At 51.3% G+C, this 13797-nt stretch overlaps 3 protein-coding genes across 3 annotated transcripts; all 3 read right to left on the minus strand.

The window, feature by feature from the left end:
• Positions 1-1213: 1213 nt before the first annotated feature.
• BJX68DRAFT_227655 (putative sister chromatid separation protein (Src1)) lies at positions 1214-4161 on the minus strand. The gene is made up of 2 exons (XM_071038714.1): positions 2262-4161; positions 1214-2129 (listed from the first exon to the last, which is right to left on the minus strand). Exons 1-2 carry the CDS (start codon positions 3788-3790, stop codon positions 1511-1513), a joined length of 2148 nt encoding a protein of 715 aa, XP_070903982.1. The 5' UTR covers positions 3791-4161; the 3' UTR covers positions 1214-1510.
• A 192-nt stretch (positions 4162-4353) lies between these two features.
• acyA (adenylate cyclase acyA) lies at positions 4354-12062 on the minus strand. The gene is made up of 4 exons (XM_071038715.1): positions 11206-12062; positions 10229-10964; positions 4921-10173; positions 4354-4868 (listed from the first exon to the last, which is right to left on the minus strand). The coding sequence occupies exons 1-4, from the start codon at positions 11469-11471 to the stop codon at positions 4611-4613; spliced, it is 6513 nt and encodes a 2170-aa protein (XP_070903983.1). The 5' UTR covers positions 11472-12062; the 3' UTR covers positions 4354-4610.
• Positions 12063-13250: 1188 nt separating this feature from the next.
• Positions 13251-13740, minus strand: BJX68DRAFT_227663 (uncharacterized protein). The gene is made up of 2 exons (XM_071038716.1): positions 13632-13740; positions 13251-13566 (listed from the first exon to the last, which is right to left on the minus strand). Exons 1-2 carry the CDS (start codon positions 13647-13649, stop codon positions 13273-13275), a joined length of 312 nt encoding a protein of 103 aa, XP_070903984.1. The 5' UTR covers positions 13650-13740; the 3' UTR covers positions 13251-13272.
• Positions 13741-13797: the final 57 nt, after the last annotated feature.

Consider the following 13797-nt stretch of genomic DNA (forward strand, 5'->3'; position numbering starts at 1 on the left):
GCATGAAACACCGCCACCAATGCGCAGGTGATGCAAATTATTAGCCAGCGCGAAGGCCACCACCCGGATAACAACCCACGGGACCCAATTCGGCCGTTTCGTTTCAATCACCTTGTGGCGGCTTTATTTCCAGTGTACTCACCTTGATGTTCCGCTACGTGGTCAACATTCTCTATCACGCATCATGTATGTGTACCTGAACCTCGGCGGATCGTCAATGATCGAGCCATCAAAACCGTGAGGAGAAAGGGGATTTGCCTTACCTAAAGATGCGCAATTATCCTGAACGGTCGCAGGACGGAGTCTGCCAGCCACGAAAACTTGCCCGAGTCAGTTTCGCCCGTCGACTCATCAAAAACTTACCAGCTTACATGGTATGTACAGTATGCGCTGCCTCATATTGGAGGATACGTGATTGGCGTGGCGGTCCGGCTTAAATCTTGCTTCCAGTTGTCAGAATATCTTCGGTGACCAGTCTCGTCCTACCGACCTACAACAGTACCACGAGGACTCTAGCTTTCTTTCCCGTTGCCCTGAAAGAAAACCTCAGAGCCTTCAAGCTTCGAACGTACATGGCACCGGAATATAAACGAAAGCCAGTTTTAAACCTGCGAGGCTCCACTAACCCTCAAATGGAATCCCTCTGGCTCAGCACTAGTACCCATAAAGGCTTTTTGGCATTTGTCCTTTGCCCCTTGCACAGCTGCGGCGCGTGCGCGGCGTGAACGGGATGGAACCGACGTAGCCATCGATGTCTTGCTCAACGCCTCAAACAGTACACCACTTCGTCATCATGCTGTTTAATTCATCATGGACCTATCTACTATAGCTCCCATTCTCATAGACTATGGATCGGCGGGTCCTAGTCGCGTCATTTCAATAGTCAACCTTGGCGAACAAGAGCTCGACGAGAAATTGGGGAGATCATAAGGTTAAAAAGCATCGACAGGTTACTATGTAAGGCCTCGTGTTTTCTTTTAGTATCAATATCGGTGAGGATTGTAGATCAGGCGCCCACGCATGCGTGACCGTGTCTAAGTGGCCCAGAGTAACAAACCTACTGAATCAGTATTCCGATACTGATTGTTGGAGCAACCGGCCCGGAAATGTAGCCCGGAAATGTAGATCCGAAACCAGTCAAACCACCCGCCGAAGCTTTTCGTCAGGCGGCCCGGATCGGGGGCAGTTTGCGTTGTAGATAAAACCTATGGGCGTATATTGCTAGAATTACACCATACTAGAGCAAATCCCAGTCTAGGTTCACATACGGAGGACTCGGGAGTAGTGGATCGGAGGTAAAATACCACCCAAACGACCAAGTGGCGCCTGAAGGAAGCTAAATGCGGACCAAAGAATAATAGTAGATACAATCTGTAAGCCCAAGAAGATTGGATGAACGCCAGACAATATGTAATTTAAGGACAAGAAGTGAAGAAAAGAAGCATTATCATAGATTGGAAAGGATGAGGGGACATCAAGGCTGCGAACTGTATGCATCACCCATAGACGATCAGTAGATCGGTCGACCCTCATCCCATCGGCGAGCCACTTCCTGCTGGCCTCTCCCAGGAAGTGTGTCCATGCTGTCAGGCGAACGGTCATCTGTGCTTGGCAACGGGGAGAATTGCACTTTGGGCCCCTTTGCCGGTGTGCTGCCTTCAATCTGTCGTCCAACGCCGCCAATTCCGCCAACCCATTCCCAAACACGGGCAACGTCACCGCCACGGCCCTCGCGAACAGCAGCTCGAATGTTAGCATTGCCTTCGACGACGTTGCGGACGCGCTTCCAGATCTCCTCTCGTCGATTTCCTCTCAGCTCAGAACGAAGGACATCGTCGCGGAGCTGCCCGATAGGAATATAGGATTCATGGGCCTGGCCACGCGCATGCAAAGCTGCCTGCGTTGCCAGTCGATCCAGTGTCGTGGCTACCAATTCAGGCACACGAGCAAGGTCACTGCGGCGGGCAAGCACTCGAGAGCGAGCATACCCTGCAGCAATCAGTGAGGCGGTTAGAACTGAAAGAGGAAGTCGATACGCGAGGAGAGAGAGTCGGACGTAGCGGCGGAGGGCGCATGTGAGAGGGAGACGGGCGACGGAGGTTGATGTGAGGGTGAGGACAGACGAAGATCTGTGATGGTGTTGTCGACTCTGTTAGTTTCACCATAAAACGTCAGAACAAGTACTATCTAACGATGCTTCCCTCATACCCGAGTAAGGGAAAAGAAGAATCTTTCGAAGAGATATGAATCAGACAACTTACGGAATAGTTTTGGCAACCACTTCCTCCTTCGCAATGATTTCGCCTAGCGCTCCCTTCCACAAGTCGTCAAACTCTGTATCGCTCATGCCCTTGCGACGTTTCTTGCCAACCTCCTCTTTGAGATCGGTCTCGGTGATATCCGGACCCGCGGATTCCTTGGCGCTTTCAGAAAGCTGACCACATTCCCATTTAGCTCTGCGATCACGAAGAGCCTCAACAGCCTTGTCAGCGACGGCTTTCACGCGGCGTGCCTTTTCACTGTCAGGTTCGCAGGTAGGTGCAAGAGGAATCAAGCCACCGAGCGAAAGAGGATGAGGTGTGAGGATAAAGTCATGTTCGCATCGGGCTTCGAAGTTAGGATAGCAGAAGGCATGTGCTGGGCATGGTTCGCATTGCGGTTCAATAACGTTAGCCCACTCGGGCACTTTCGTTTCAGCCAAGGACCAAGTAGGTTTGCCAATTCCACAAAATCCAATCTCCAGTTTCTCTTTGCGCCACCAAGCACCAAAACTCGTGAATAGGGAAATAATAATCAGCCAAGGGATTGACTTGGTAACTGGACCCTGCTTCGATTGACGCTTGCGAGGTCTTGGAGCGTACATCAAGTCGGCGTGCTCTCGCTCCAATGCCAGCTGTTCATCAGGAGTGAACTCTTCCCCGGCGCTGCTATAGTCATCTTGTTGCCCATACGCATAGTCTTCGAGATCGCCGTGAGGAGACCCAACAAGCGACCTACTTGTGGAATCAAAATCTTCCTCGCTTTTGATGTACGTCGGGGTTTCGGATTTGCGGCTGCGCTTATCAGGCGACCTCAGAAGAGATTGACGCACACTGCTGTTCCTCTTCCGTTCTGAAGCCGGTAAAGATTTTCGGGTATCCCAAGGCGTGGGGGAACCACTCTGAAATGGGTTATCGTCCGTGAAAACACTCTCTTCCTTATATTCTGACTTGACTGTGTCCGACGTATGTGGCTCTGGCTCAGTGGTAGGCGTCAAGTCTCTACGTCGCAGCTTACCAGCGGTGGAAGGGCGAGGAGTCAAAACAGTTGACGCGATAGGCGTCGCGAGGTGGTCGTCATTCGTTTCGGTCTCCGACCTTTGCTGTCGCTGTCCTCGCGACCTAGTCGTTGACTTTCTAGAGGCGGTCGACGGGGTTGCTGTGACGCTCGCATCCTCAGTATCAGCAGTCGATCCACGGGTGCTGATTCGAGATCGACCTCTTCGACCAGTGGTTGACGCGGTTGACGGCGTTGCCGCTATATTTTGTGGGTATTCGCGCTCACTAACCACAGAAGGTTCGCGACTCGGCATATTTGTGATGCCCTCGCTGGTTCTCCTCACTCTGTCGCGCTCCCGGAGCAGTTTCTTCGCCTGAGGGAGGACTGTCTCCTCGAGGATGCGGATAAGCTGGGCCTTCTTGGCCGAGGCTGGGTAAGGCACATCGTGACTGACGAGTATTGATCGGAGACGAGGGACGGTAAGGGAGTTTAGGTCAAAGTCCGAAGACAGATATTCGTATTCGTCGGCCATGTTTTGAGGACACGAATACCCCTAAGAGGGTGGTGAGGTGAACTCTTGAAGCCGAACGCGGGTTTCGCTTAGTGGTGCGTACTGCGCGGGAAGAAGATCAAAGTGAGGCGTTCAAAAAATCTGTACTGCCACAGAAGCTTTCTGCAGATTTGGGAGAGGCACAGATCACAAAAAGAAGTGACGCCGTTATTCGTGGATCAGCCGAAGTCGCGCAGGATGGTATCCAGGGCAACAGGCGGGGCGGCCGCAGGAAAGTCGCGGTTAAGCTACTGTTTCCAATTGACCAATCACGAAATCAAGATTTGGTAGACTTCTCTCGATAGAGAGATACCAACGGAGATGGAACTGAAGGATGATGGACAAGAGGAACTGGGGAGTGATGATGGAAAGGTGTCCGAGGCAGGAAGCCGCCCGATCAACAAACAGTGATAGCACGTGACCTGACGAAAAGCCGCCACCTTAGTGACGTAAGAGACATCGTCTGAAGTGATGACTGGTACAGGCTCAATTTACTGGGCAGGAAGAAGACTCAAGTACATATTACTCAAATCGTGGGTACCATTCATTCCACCAGTCAATACTACTAACAGAACCCCGGAAAGCAATCAAACAAGCGCTCCTCGGGATCTCACCCATGCGTAAATACCTTCCCATGGCGCCCCAGACAAGGGGAAAAAAAATACAAAATCAAAGATCTCCAAGCACATGATAGTATACCCATGTCCAACCGGGTAACAGCGTGTAGACTGCGATATTCACACGAGATAATTAGGTAATACAGGAGGAGCCACGGCGACAAAGTCGGAGAGAGACGTGTTGTTCAAGATGGAGAAGAAGAAGTAGATGCGCTGGAGGTGAACTCGGGAGTGTAGTGTCCTACATCTGTCGCCGTGGAGCTGGGAGATATGCCAGAAATGCCCGCATGACTGTTAATCTTCTCCTTGAGGGCCCTGTACTCGGCAAGCTGGGTTTGGAGTTGTTGCAGGACCTCGCCAATTGGAACGGCGTGGTCGTTAAGCTGATCGCCAGCTTTGAAAGGGCGCAACATGTGTCGTATGCTGAGTGTACTGATTGCAACCTGGGACTAGTTAGCATTTTCATTTATCGGCAATTTGGAGCGATTGACGAACCTCGATTCGAGTCACTTGCTGCTCAACCAGACTGACCACTGTTCCATCAGCAAGCTCCCCTCCATGCTTCTTAATGGTATTGACGAGGGCCTGGTTTGGCTCTTTCAAGCAAGCATCACCTGGGTGCTCCAACGCTCCACATAGCCTTTCCAATCGGAGTGTGACCTCCCATAATCTCCAGATAAGGTCTGTCTGAATCTCAAGCTGAGAATGCTTGCTGATGGTACTTGGTGTGTTATCCTCTCCTGATGGCATTTGCTCCATGGCTGTCAACCGTCCGGACAGAGAATGGGGTAAGATCAGGTATAGCGGCTCGGGGTTCTCAAGACCCTTAAGCTTACGCTCACCCTGATCTTTGATCACAAAGCCCTGGCTATTGAGCTGCTGCAGTTCCCGCCGGATGTTGTAGCCCAAGGTGTCGAGTGCATAGCTTTCTTCCGAGCCGGTCGAGGCAGCACGCTCGCTGTCAGCAAAAGCTTCCAGATTGCGTTGCATATCGCTCATGAAATCAGAGGAAACAAAGATTTGACCACCATCAGCTACAGCCGAGATTCGTGAGGCACGGTTGACCATTGGTCCGAAGTAATCCATGCGGTTGGTAATAGGATCCTTCTCGCAGACAGGCTCGCCCCAATGAATACCCATGCGCACAGACAAACCACGGAAGATGATATTATTCTCCATGTCATACTGAGTCCGGCACTGAGGTTGTTCGAGGATTTCAGTCGGCCATTCGGCAAAGAGAAGTTGGGTTTGACAGTTGAAGCACCATAGCAAAGCGGCGGTGGTCGTTGCAAACGCGACCATGAAAGCATCACCTTCAGTCTTGACTTCATAACCACCAATTATGCCTAGTTGTCGGCGGAGGATGTCATTGTGAATCTGAATAGCCGAACGCATTGCCTCCGGGCAGGTTTCCCATAGCCCTGTGGATTGCTTTATATCCGTGAAGATGATTGCCAACTCGCCAACCGGTGCTTCCACAGTATCAAAGCGAGCCAACCTGGAATCCGAAGGCAATTCACGACCTCGTCTGGGACGTTTAGGTGGCGGCAAGATCTGTTCATCGGTTGGGAACGGCGTAAGAGGTGGGCCTCTCGTCGTGCGCTTCTCGCGTTTCTTTAGGTCTCCGACGCCCAAAATCATAACCATAAGCTTGTTGGTGGCTCCAAACGAGAGGGCCAAATCCCGTATCTTCTGGGCGGCAACCATCGGGTCTCCCCTCTCAGCTCTCGTTACGTCGACGACGAGATCAGGAGTGACGTAGTCCCAAAGTTCTTTTGAGGCTAGAACGACCATCTCATCTTGTTCAGTCAGGCTCACATGCATTGTGTGAGGTGCCGCGATCACAGCGGGCATAAGATGGAAATAGCCAAAAGACCGGGACACTGGGAGGAAGTCATTGAGTCTTCCGTTGCGAGACACAAATGCTCCCACAGCACGGATTCTCGCCCTTTCGCCGGCCTCTGCTGGGTCATGGGTCTTCGTCAATTGGATGTAGGTACCATCCACCTTGACAAGAATAGCTTGAATGTCGCCGATGTTGGCTACATAAAGATCCATATTGTTCAAATATAGGACAGTCGCAACGCCACCAGATCTCAGGTCTTCTTGGTGAAGTCGAACTTTCTTCTGGTCCGGCGAATCATCCTGATACTGCCTGACTTCTTTATCCATCGACCTGTAGCATGCAAAGGCCATATTTCGGTTTAGACCCAGGAACGTTCGTCTAAATGCATCCAACGGTGTCTCCTGCTCATCTAGCCGGATTCGCTTCAGCTCAGAAGAGAACGCGTGAAGGAAGTTTTCGTGTAAGAACTTTGCAATCCTGGAGCCTCCAGTAGAACTAGGTTGCCCGTCGAACATACCCACAACGGTTTCAATGTGATCTGGCTTTAACCGAGGCACGATCATATCGATGATGGACAGATGCTCGCTCCTGCCCAGGAAGTCGGCCATACCGTAGGAAAGCGCGCCGGCCAAGGAGGCTGACGTTCTGACACGGCGATCTTCGTTCTCTTCGGGAATGTTTGATGTTGTAAGAGTAACATCCATCAGTCCAAGAACTCGTAGGTGTGTGAGCGAATTGAAGTCCGTCAGGTCTGTTCCATGAGGAGGCTGAGAACCAAGAGACGAGATATTCGGCTTGATCTCTAGTCGCTTATTTCCCGAGAAGTTGAGGTATCGCAAGTTTCGATTCCAGTTCCAGTTCCAGTCGTATGGCCAGTTTGAAACGTTATACTTGAGGGAATTGCTTCCAACGTCCAGGATCGCAAGCCTGCTCACTTTGCACAGTTCTGCCGGGAGAACCTGGAATCGGTTGGCATTGAGATTGAGAATCCTAAGACTGCTGTTTTCCTCAAGATCGTCGGAAGGAAGAGAAGTCAACTCGTTGCCGGAGAGGTATAGTTCGGTCAGCAGGGGCCAACGTTTCAGAAGACCAGGAGGTAATTCTGTCAGCATATTGTACGAGAGATTCACCACCCTCAGTTCCGGGATAAATGATAACTCGCGGAAGATGTCATCCTCCAGCCGATTATCAGCCAAGTACAAATTTTTGAGCGAACCACCAAACGTGGTGGCGACATGTTGAGAGAAATTCGAATCCTTCCTCGATGAAGGACTCCCTTCAGTAAATTTCGAGGCGGTGGAGACCTTTCGCCCTCCTTGGCTGTAGGAGGAGGAAGCAACTGAAGGTTTCCGGGGGTTCCCGCCGTTGGGCGAACTACTGTTGTTCAGGACAGTGCTAGATGCCTGGCTAGGGCGTCGCGTCTCCTGCTCTTCCAAGGGGCCTAGATCGTCATAGCTTGGGGTGGCTGAGCCACCCGGGGTGGCGGCAGGTGTATTGATAGCTTCACCAGGAAGCTGAGGCGGGGGACCACCGTGCTTCGGAAAGCCATCCAGAACGTTTGATGAGACGTTGAGAGTCTCTAATTTCAAGCAGTACCAAATCTCTGGCGGCAGTCGCCGCAAATTACACTCCCTCATGTTCAAGTACCTGAGCTCGGTCAAACAGCCAATAGCGGCAGGGAGCGTTGAGAGAGGGTTCTTTGCCATACTCAAAACTTCGAGCTTTCGAAGTTTGCCAATATGGGGTGACATAGACATGAAGTGATTTTTATCCACAACGAGTTTTAAGAGATTGGGAATAGCCTCAAACATGGAGTCTCGGAGCTGCGACAATTTTGCAGAGGCCAGGTTGAGAAATGTAAGTGTCGGCATAGGTGCATCGATGTCGAACTGCGTCACAGGGCAATGATCCAAGACAAAACTGCGCAATCTGGGAAAGGAGCCTTTGAATTTGGAAATCGAGTTGTGCCCAATCATGAGCTGCTCCAGACGTGGAAGGATACACAGATTGTCAATGTTCGTAATCTCATTAAAGCGTGCATCAATCTCCTTCAAGTTCTCAAGTCCCTTGATTGTGTCATCAAATGGGCCCCTGAAGCCATTGTTCGTCATCCATATTCGCTCGAGAGTGGTAATTTTACCAATGTTGGGAAGTTCGGTTATATTGTTGAAGCTGATGTCAAGCTCAACGAGGCGCTTGAGGTTGCACAGGAATTCAGGAAACACCTGGAAGTTGTTTGAAGAGATATCCAGGCTTCTCAGATCTTGGAAATTCCCAAAATAGTCTGGTAGCTTTGTCAACCTGTTGTTGGCCAGTTTGATAGTGCCAAGGTACTGCAGCCTATCAAGATGAGCATGCTCAAGCTCTTCAAGGAAGTTATTGGATACGTCCAGATAGGTTAGTCGGCTTGCAAGGCTGAAACTTTGGGGTAGACGCGAGGCCTCGCTCCCTATGAACCTAATCTCCCGCAGATTGATACAGCCTTGAATGAAATCCTTCGGCACATCCAGAGCCAGATTTCGTGACAGATTAAGCTTGATGATCTCGGAGGCCTTTTTGTAAAGAGCGATAGGTATGGTGACGAGACTCCGCCCAGCGAGGTTCACATCACTAAGTCTCTGGTTCCTGCTGAAGCCAGGCTCCCCTTCAAGACTGCTATAGTCACTGAGTTTCGTGGGCAAGAAAGTGAATCGCAGGATATAGCTATGGTCCTCACGACCAAGGTCTTCGATCCTGTCTTTCTGGGTGTACCCAATCTGTTCGAGCAATCGTTTTTGCATGAAAACCGGTTGTTCATTTCGGTCGAGCTGCCGAGAGAGATCGTTTTTGCGCATAACTATCTCGTAGTTGTTCAAATGATCTGTCAAAAACGACTTTTTGCCAAGGGACAAAAGCACATCGGCAACTGTCGCATGTAACCCAGTCGAGAGCGTGGCAAAGGTTCCATCGATGCGGAACACGCGTATGAAATAGGAAGTCCCGTCAGGCTCGGATATGGTGTGTGCCCTATTGTAGGCATTCTGTGGAAGTTTGGACATAGCCTCGTCTCTTTGCTTTTCAACACGCCAACTCTCCGGGGCAGCCCAGTCGCGAGCGGCTGATTGCTCAAATACTTTGTTTTCTTCCTCAGGGCGCTTCAGATTCTTCTCGGTGGGTTGGTGCCCATCGCCCGGAGATGTAGGATGGACGATACCTTCCATGTGCTCGAGATCTGTGTCCAATTTATAAACACCAAGTTCTTCGGGAGGTTTGACATCCCTCCCAGGCGTCTCGTTCCCGGCGGTGCGACGAGCTCGGAACTTCCCACCTCCAATTCCCAAGCCCTTGCCGTCTTTTCTCCGGTCAAATTCGCCAGAGTCTGCATTCTTTGAAGACCCCGAGCCCTCTAGACTATTTTGTCGTCCTCGTCGTGCCGGAGAAGCGTCACGCCGTGAAAGCTTGGAGATTGTTCTGCCAGCATCTTGAGGGCCTTTGGAACCCAAATTTCTTAGGTGAGGGCGGCGTATTTTGCCGAAGATGTATCGCTTATTAGAGGGCGGGGCCCCAGGTGATCCTTGGCCTGGCTCTCTATAGACACTCTGAAGGCTTGGGCTAGGACTCGTGGAGCGCCCAGCAAGGTTTGTGGTCGAATTTGTGGCAGTTCGAAATCCCAAGCTTCCTTCTCTATGGGGACGTAGTCCAACGGAGAAATCATCCCGTCCTGTTGTGGGCCTATCTGGGTATCCGGCGAGGTCTCCAGCGGCCGTGGGTTTCTCTTCCTTGCTCCGGGAATGACGATGCCCGCTGAACCGTCTACGAGACTGATCTCTCGGTGTGTTGGATGAACCGTGAGAGCCAAACCGATGCCGATCGGGTCCCGTAGGAGCTTCCCGAACAGGAGCTTCGCCGCGTCGCTGGACATCCTAAACATATTAATGCGCGCTCCAGTTCCACCATCTCACTGCTTGAAACACTTACATCATAGTTCTGGTACACCCACGGAGTTATGTCACTCGAAGGAAGGGGCGTCCGGGGTCGGGCTTGCTGGGCAGTCTCGTCTTGGGATGCCTCAGACGTGTGCCTTGAAGCGTCCGAGTTGGCCCTTTCACGAGCTCTCAGATAATCAATGGATGATGGTCTTGGTGCGCCATTCTGGTACCCATCATTGTCAGGCCTCGGATCCCCGGAGTAGTCGTCGCCGAAGAATCCTTGCAGTTTCTTCCGAAAACGACCACTTGTGCTAGATTTGGATCCCTGGCTACTCACAGTCATGGCACTCGCAACAGACGGCCTCCGATTGTCACCATCATAATCAAAATCTGGAGGTTCGCTGGCGTAGGTTCGTCCAGTCCCAGGACGAAACGTAGCTGTAGCTGGCGACGGCTCGTGTTCCGAGTAGTCATGGTAGAAGGTGCCTTGCGCGTCGGCAGATCCCACTCGAGGAGAGTAGGCGAGGGTAGCGTTCGGGTCGTGTTGAAAGTAATCGGCATAATTCGTGTTTATGTGGTGCGGACTAGGATTTCCAATCGGCGGGGTCCCATTTTCGTCGTTTCCAAGGACGGCCAACGCTTTCCTGTGACTTCCAAAGCCTGCAAACTTGCGCTGATCCGTCGGGGATACGTCGGGTGACCCCCAGGCGAACATGGACGTATACAACTCGCCCGGGCCTCCTAACGAAGGAGGCCTACCAGATCGTGCAGGCTGTGATTCAAGTCTGAACCGTGGTTAGCAGCAGATACAAATGCATATCCTCCTATTTGGCTTGATTGCATGAGCTGACAAAGGGGCACGAAAAGCATTCTTGCAGGAGTGAGGACGTGAAATTGAGGCACTTCAATGACTCTTATAGAATAGGTTGCGGAGTCGCCAGGCTTAAACACGCGCAGGCGAAAGCCCAGGGGCTCGAAGGCACCATAGGCGATTATACCTCCGAAAACAGAGAAGAACAATCTTACCGGTCACTTTCGTCATCTTTTGAATGCGGGGAGATACTTCGACCAGGCGCGAGGTGATTCTGGTATCGATAGCTGCGACCGTCCCGGACGGTCTCTTGTGAAAGGCCGCTGTTCTTTCCTGAGCTTTCCGAGCTATGTCTTCCCTCGTTTTGGTCTCCTCCTGGGAGCGCCATTGTTCGCTGGTATTCGGTCGCGTCCGGGTTGAGACCGGCGGGGCTGGCAGACATTAGGAGGAAAGGCCAGGAAGCGACCGTCGTGTTAATCATTTAAAAGTCGACTTGTATTGAGTCCTGCAGGATAATCGACAAAGGGTGAAAGCTCGGTACGGTCAACGTGTATCGGGATCGCTGCGACCGACAGGAGATGGACGAGCCGGAGGCGGGACGGCGGACACGCTGGGGATAGACGCCGATGAGGGATAGGCGGGCGTTAGGCAAGTTGCACCGATGTATTTATCGTGCACGTTCGCAGCGTATACAATCGAGGAGAGTATCGCTATATTGCTGCTTCAGAGTAGCTCAGATGTATCGTCGGGCGCGGCAATGGTTCATGTCCTTAAGGGTGAGCGGCAGCGATCAGGAAAAGCCATCGCACGATTGGGGGACAAGGCCCCATGGGCGCATGACATGAATTATCCGAAGGATCGGGAAGATGAGATGCCAACTAGAGAGGAGGCGGGATGCGTCGGCGGAGGAGTTTGGACGGGAGGAGGTGAGCTTGCAGAATGACAATCGGATAGTGAGGAGTTGCTGGAGTCGTTGCGGCTCTGACCTCGCGGATACGCTAAACTCAATCAAGCACTTTCAACATGCCCACGAGCCTCGCGAGAACACAGCGGTATTTCGCAAACAAGTGTCAATATTGGAAGTTAAGATCTATTCAATCTCCGTGCTTAGTACTTGAAGCCCCTATTCCGAAAACGTGGAGTAAGCAGCTGAAGCGGCTTTGTTGGTGACAGAATCCCTTCCTGGGGCGCTGCTGGGCGTGGCTTTCGCTCAGGTGGTCTGTGCCCGAGTCTGTGCTTAAGTGGCCTCACTCTTTGAAGAGCTCCCCTAGAGCTAATACGGCATATTTATAGTACAGCACATGCCCACCTTGAATGTTCCAGATTGTCTCGGAGCTAGATATCTCACCATGCATGAGCCCGAGAACTGAGGGATTCTCTGGCAAGACCCCTGGCATGTAACTGAAGCATGTGCTTGATTATGTCATGAGCCGCCACTAGTTAACTAACAAACAAGCTAACTTATTCCTCCTTGGTGTTGCCATAATTGATCCAATTGCTGTGAGATGTGAGAACCATCCATCCGCAAACTCTCTGTTGAAGATGTGTTTGGCTGGAAAGGACAAATTGGATTAGACAACTTTATGAACTGTACCTAACAAATGCCAATTCGTACAGTTCACTTGTCGTATACTATCTTGACATCCACGCGGTACCTCCGGTAACCAGCCGATCAAATATATATCTTCTGCACATTAAAACTTTTCAGCAAAGTCAAAAGCAGCCAAGAACTTGCCAAAAATCAAAAGGCTGCGAATGTCTGCGACACAGGAATCCAATAACCCATCCTAGGCTTAAGCCTCAGGTTACGAATTTCTGCAGATGCTCTCAAGCATCAGGACTGTCAACTGTGTTTACCGGCATAGTACCAAATTTTGACATTCAACAGCGCCAGATTTCCTTGTCGAAAGCACTAACCCACACAGCTTCAAGCTCCTGAGCGACACACGATTTACCGCATCAGTTAACGGGGTCTCTTTGTACCCGAAGTTGACCTCTTTGAACGCCCTGGCGGCAGCATTCGGCGGGACAGTAGCTGATTTGCTTACTTCGTTTCCCTTGAAGTTGAATGAGGTTGTCGAACACTAATTATGGACTTAGCTCACATTATACAGAATCTTCTGCGTGCAGGAGCAACTACTACACCGTGGAGTATACTCCTGGCACCCACCAACGTGCGTTATCTAATATCGAACCGAAACAACCCAATTGCGAAGTGACCAAGACACCAAGAACCATAAACTAAACGACAAAGGAATCACTGCCCTCAAATTCGTATCAATCTACCCCGGACCACCCGTCCTCAACGGCCAACTCCGACTCCCTAATCCCTCCCCTTGAAGTCCCGGAAGAAGAATCACCAAGCCAATAACCACTACGAAGAAAATAGTTGCTAGCGCCTCGTCGTCTACTCTGCAGCTGCGTGATTCAGGCTGGGAATCATCAGGATGAGTTTCGTCGAGAAAGGTGTTGTATATGAGTTGTGGATTTAGTAATTGCTGATTGAACGGCTGTGGGGGATCCGTAGCGAAGTCGTATGGTGGAGGGTCCGGGGAGGGATCGGTGTAGGCGGGTGGCTTTCCTAGGGCGTTAGATCCAGTGAGAGTAGGATGAGAAGAGAGGATGAGGGGGCGATGCATACTTGGTGATGGTCGGCCATTTCCCACAGTTTGAAAGGGATAAACAGCGTGTCATCCAAGAGATTTGTAGGCTCGGACGGGTAGCTCGATCTTCCAGCTTCCAAGTTGTCCCTGGACCTGATTATACGTGATGGGAAGGATTGAGGCTGTGGGGAGGTTTTAAATTCA

The sequence above is a fragment of the Aspergillus pseudodeflectus genome (assembly GCF_044049435.1).
Source record: "Aspergillus pseudodeflectus strain CBS 756.74 chromosome Unknown BJX68scaffold_4, whole genome shotgun sequence".
Taxonomy (NCBI): domain Eukaryota; kingdom Fungi; phylum Ascomycota; class Eurotiomycetes; order Eurotiales; family Aspergillaceae; genus Aspergillus; species Aspergillus pseudodeflectus.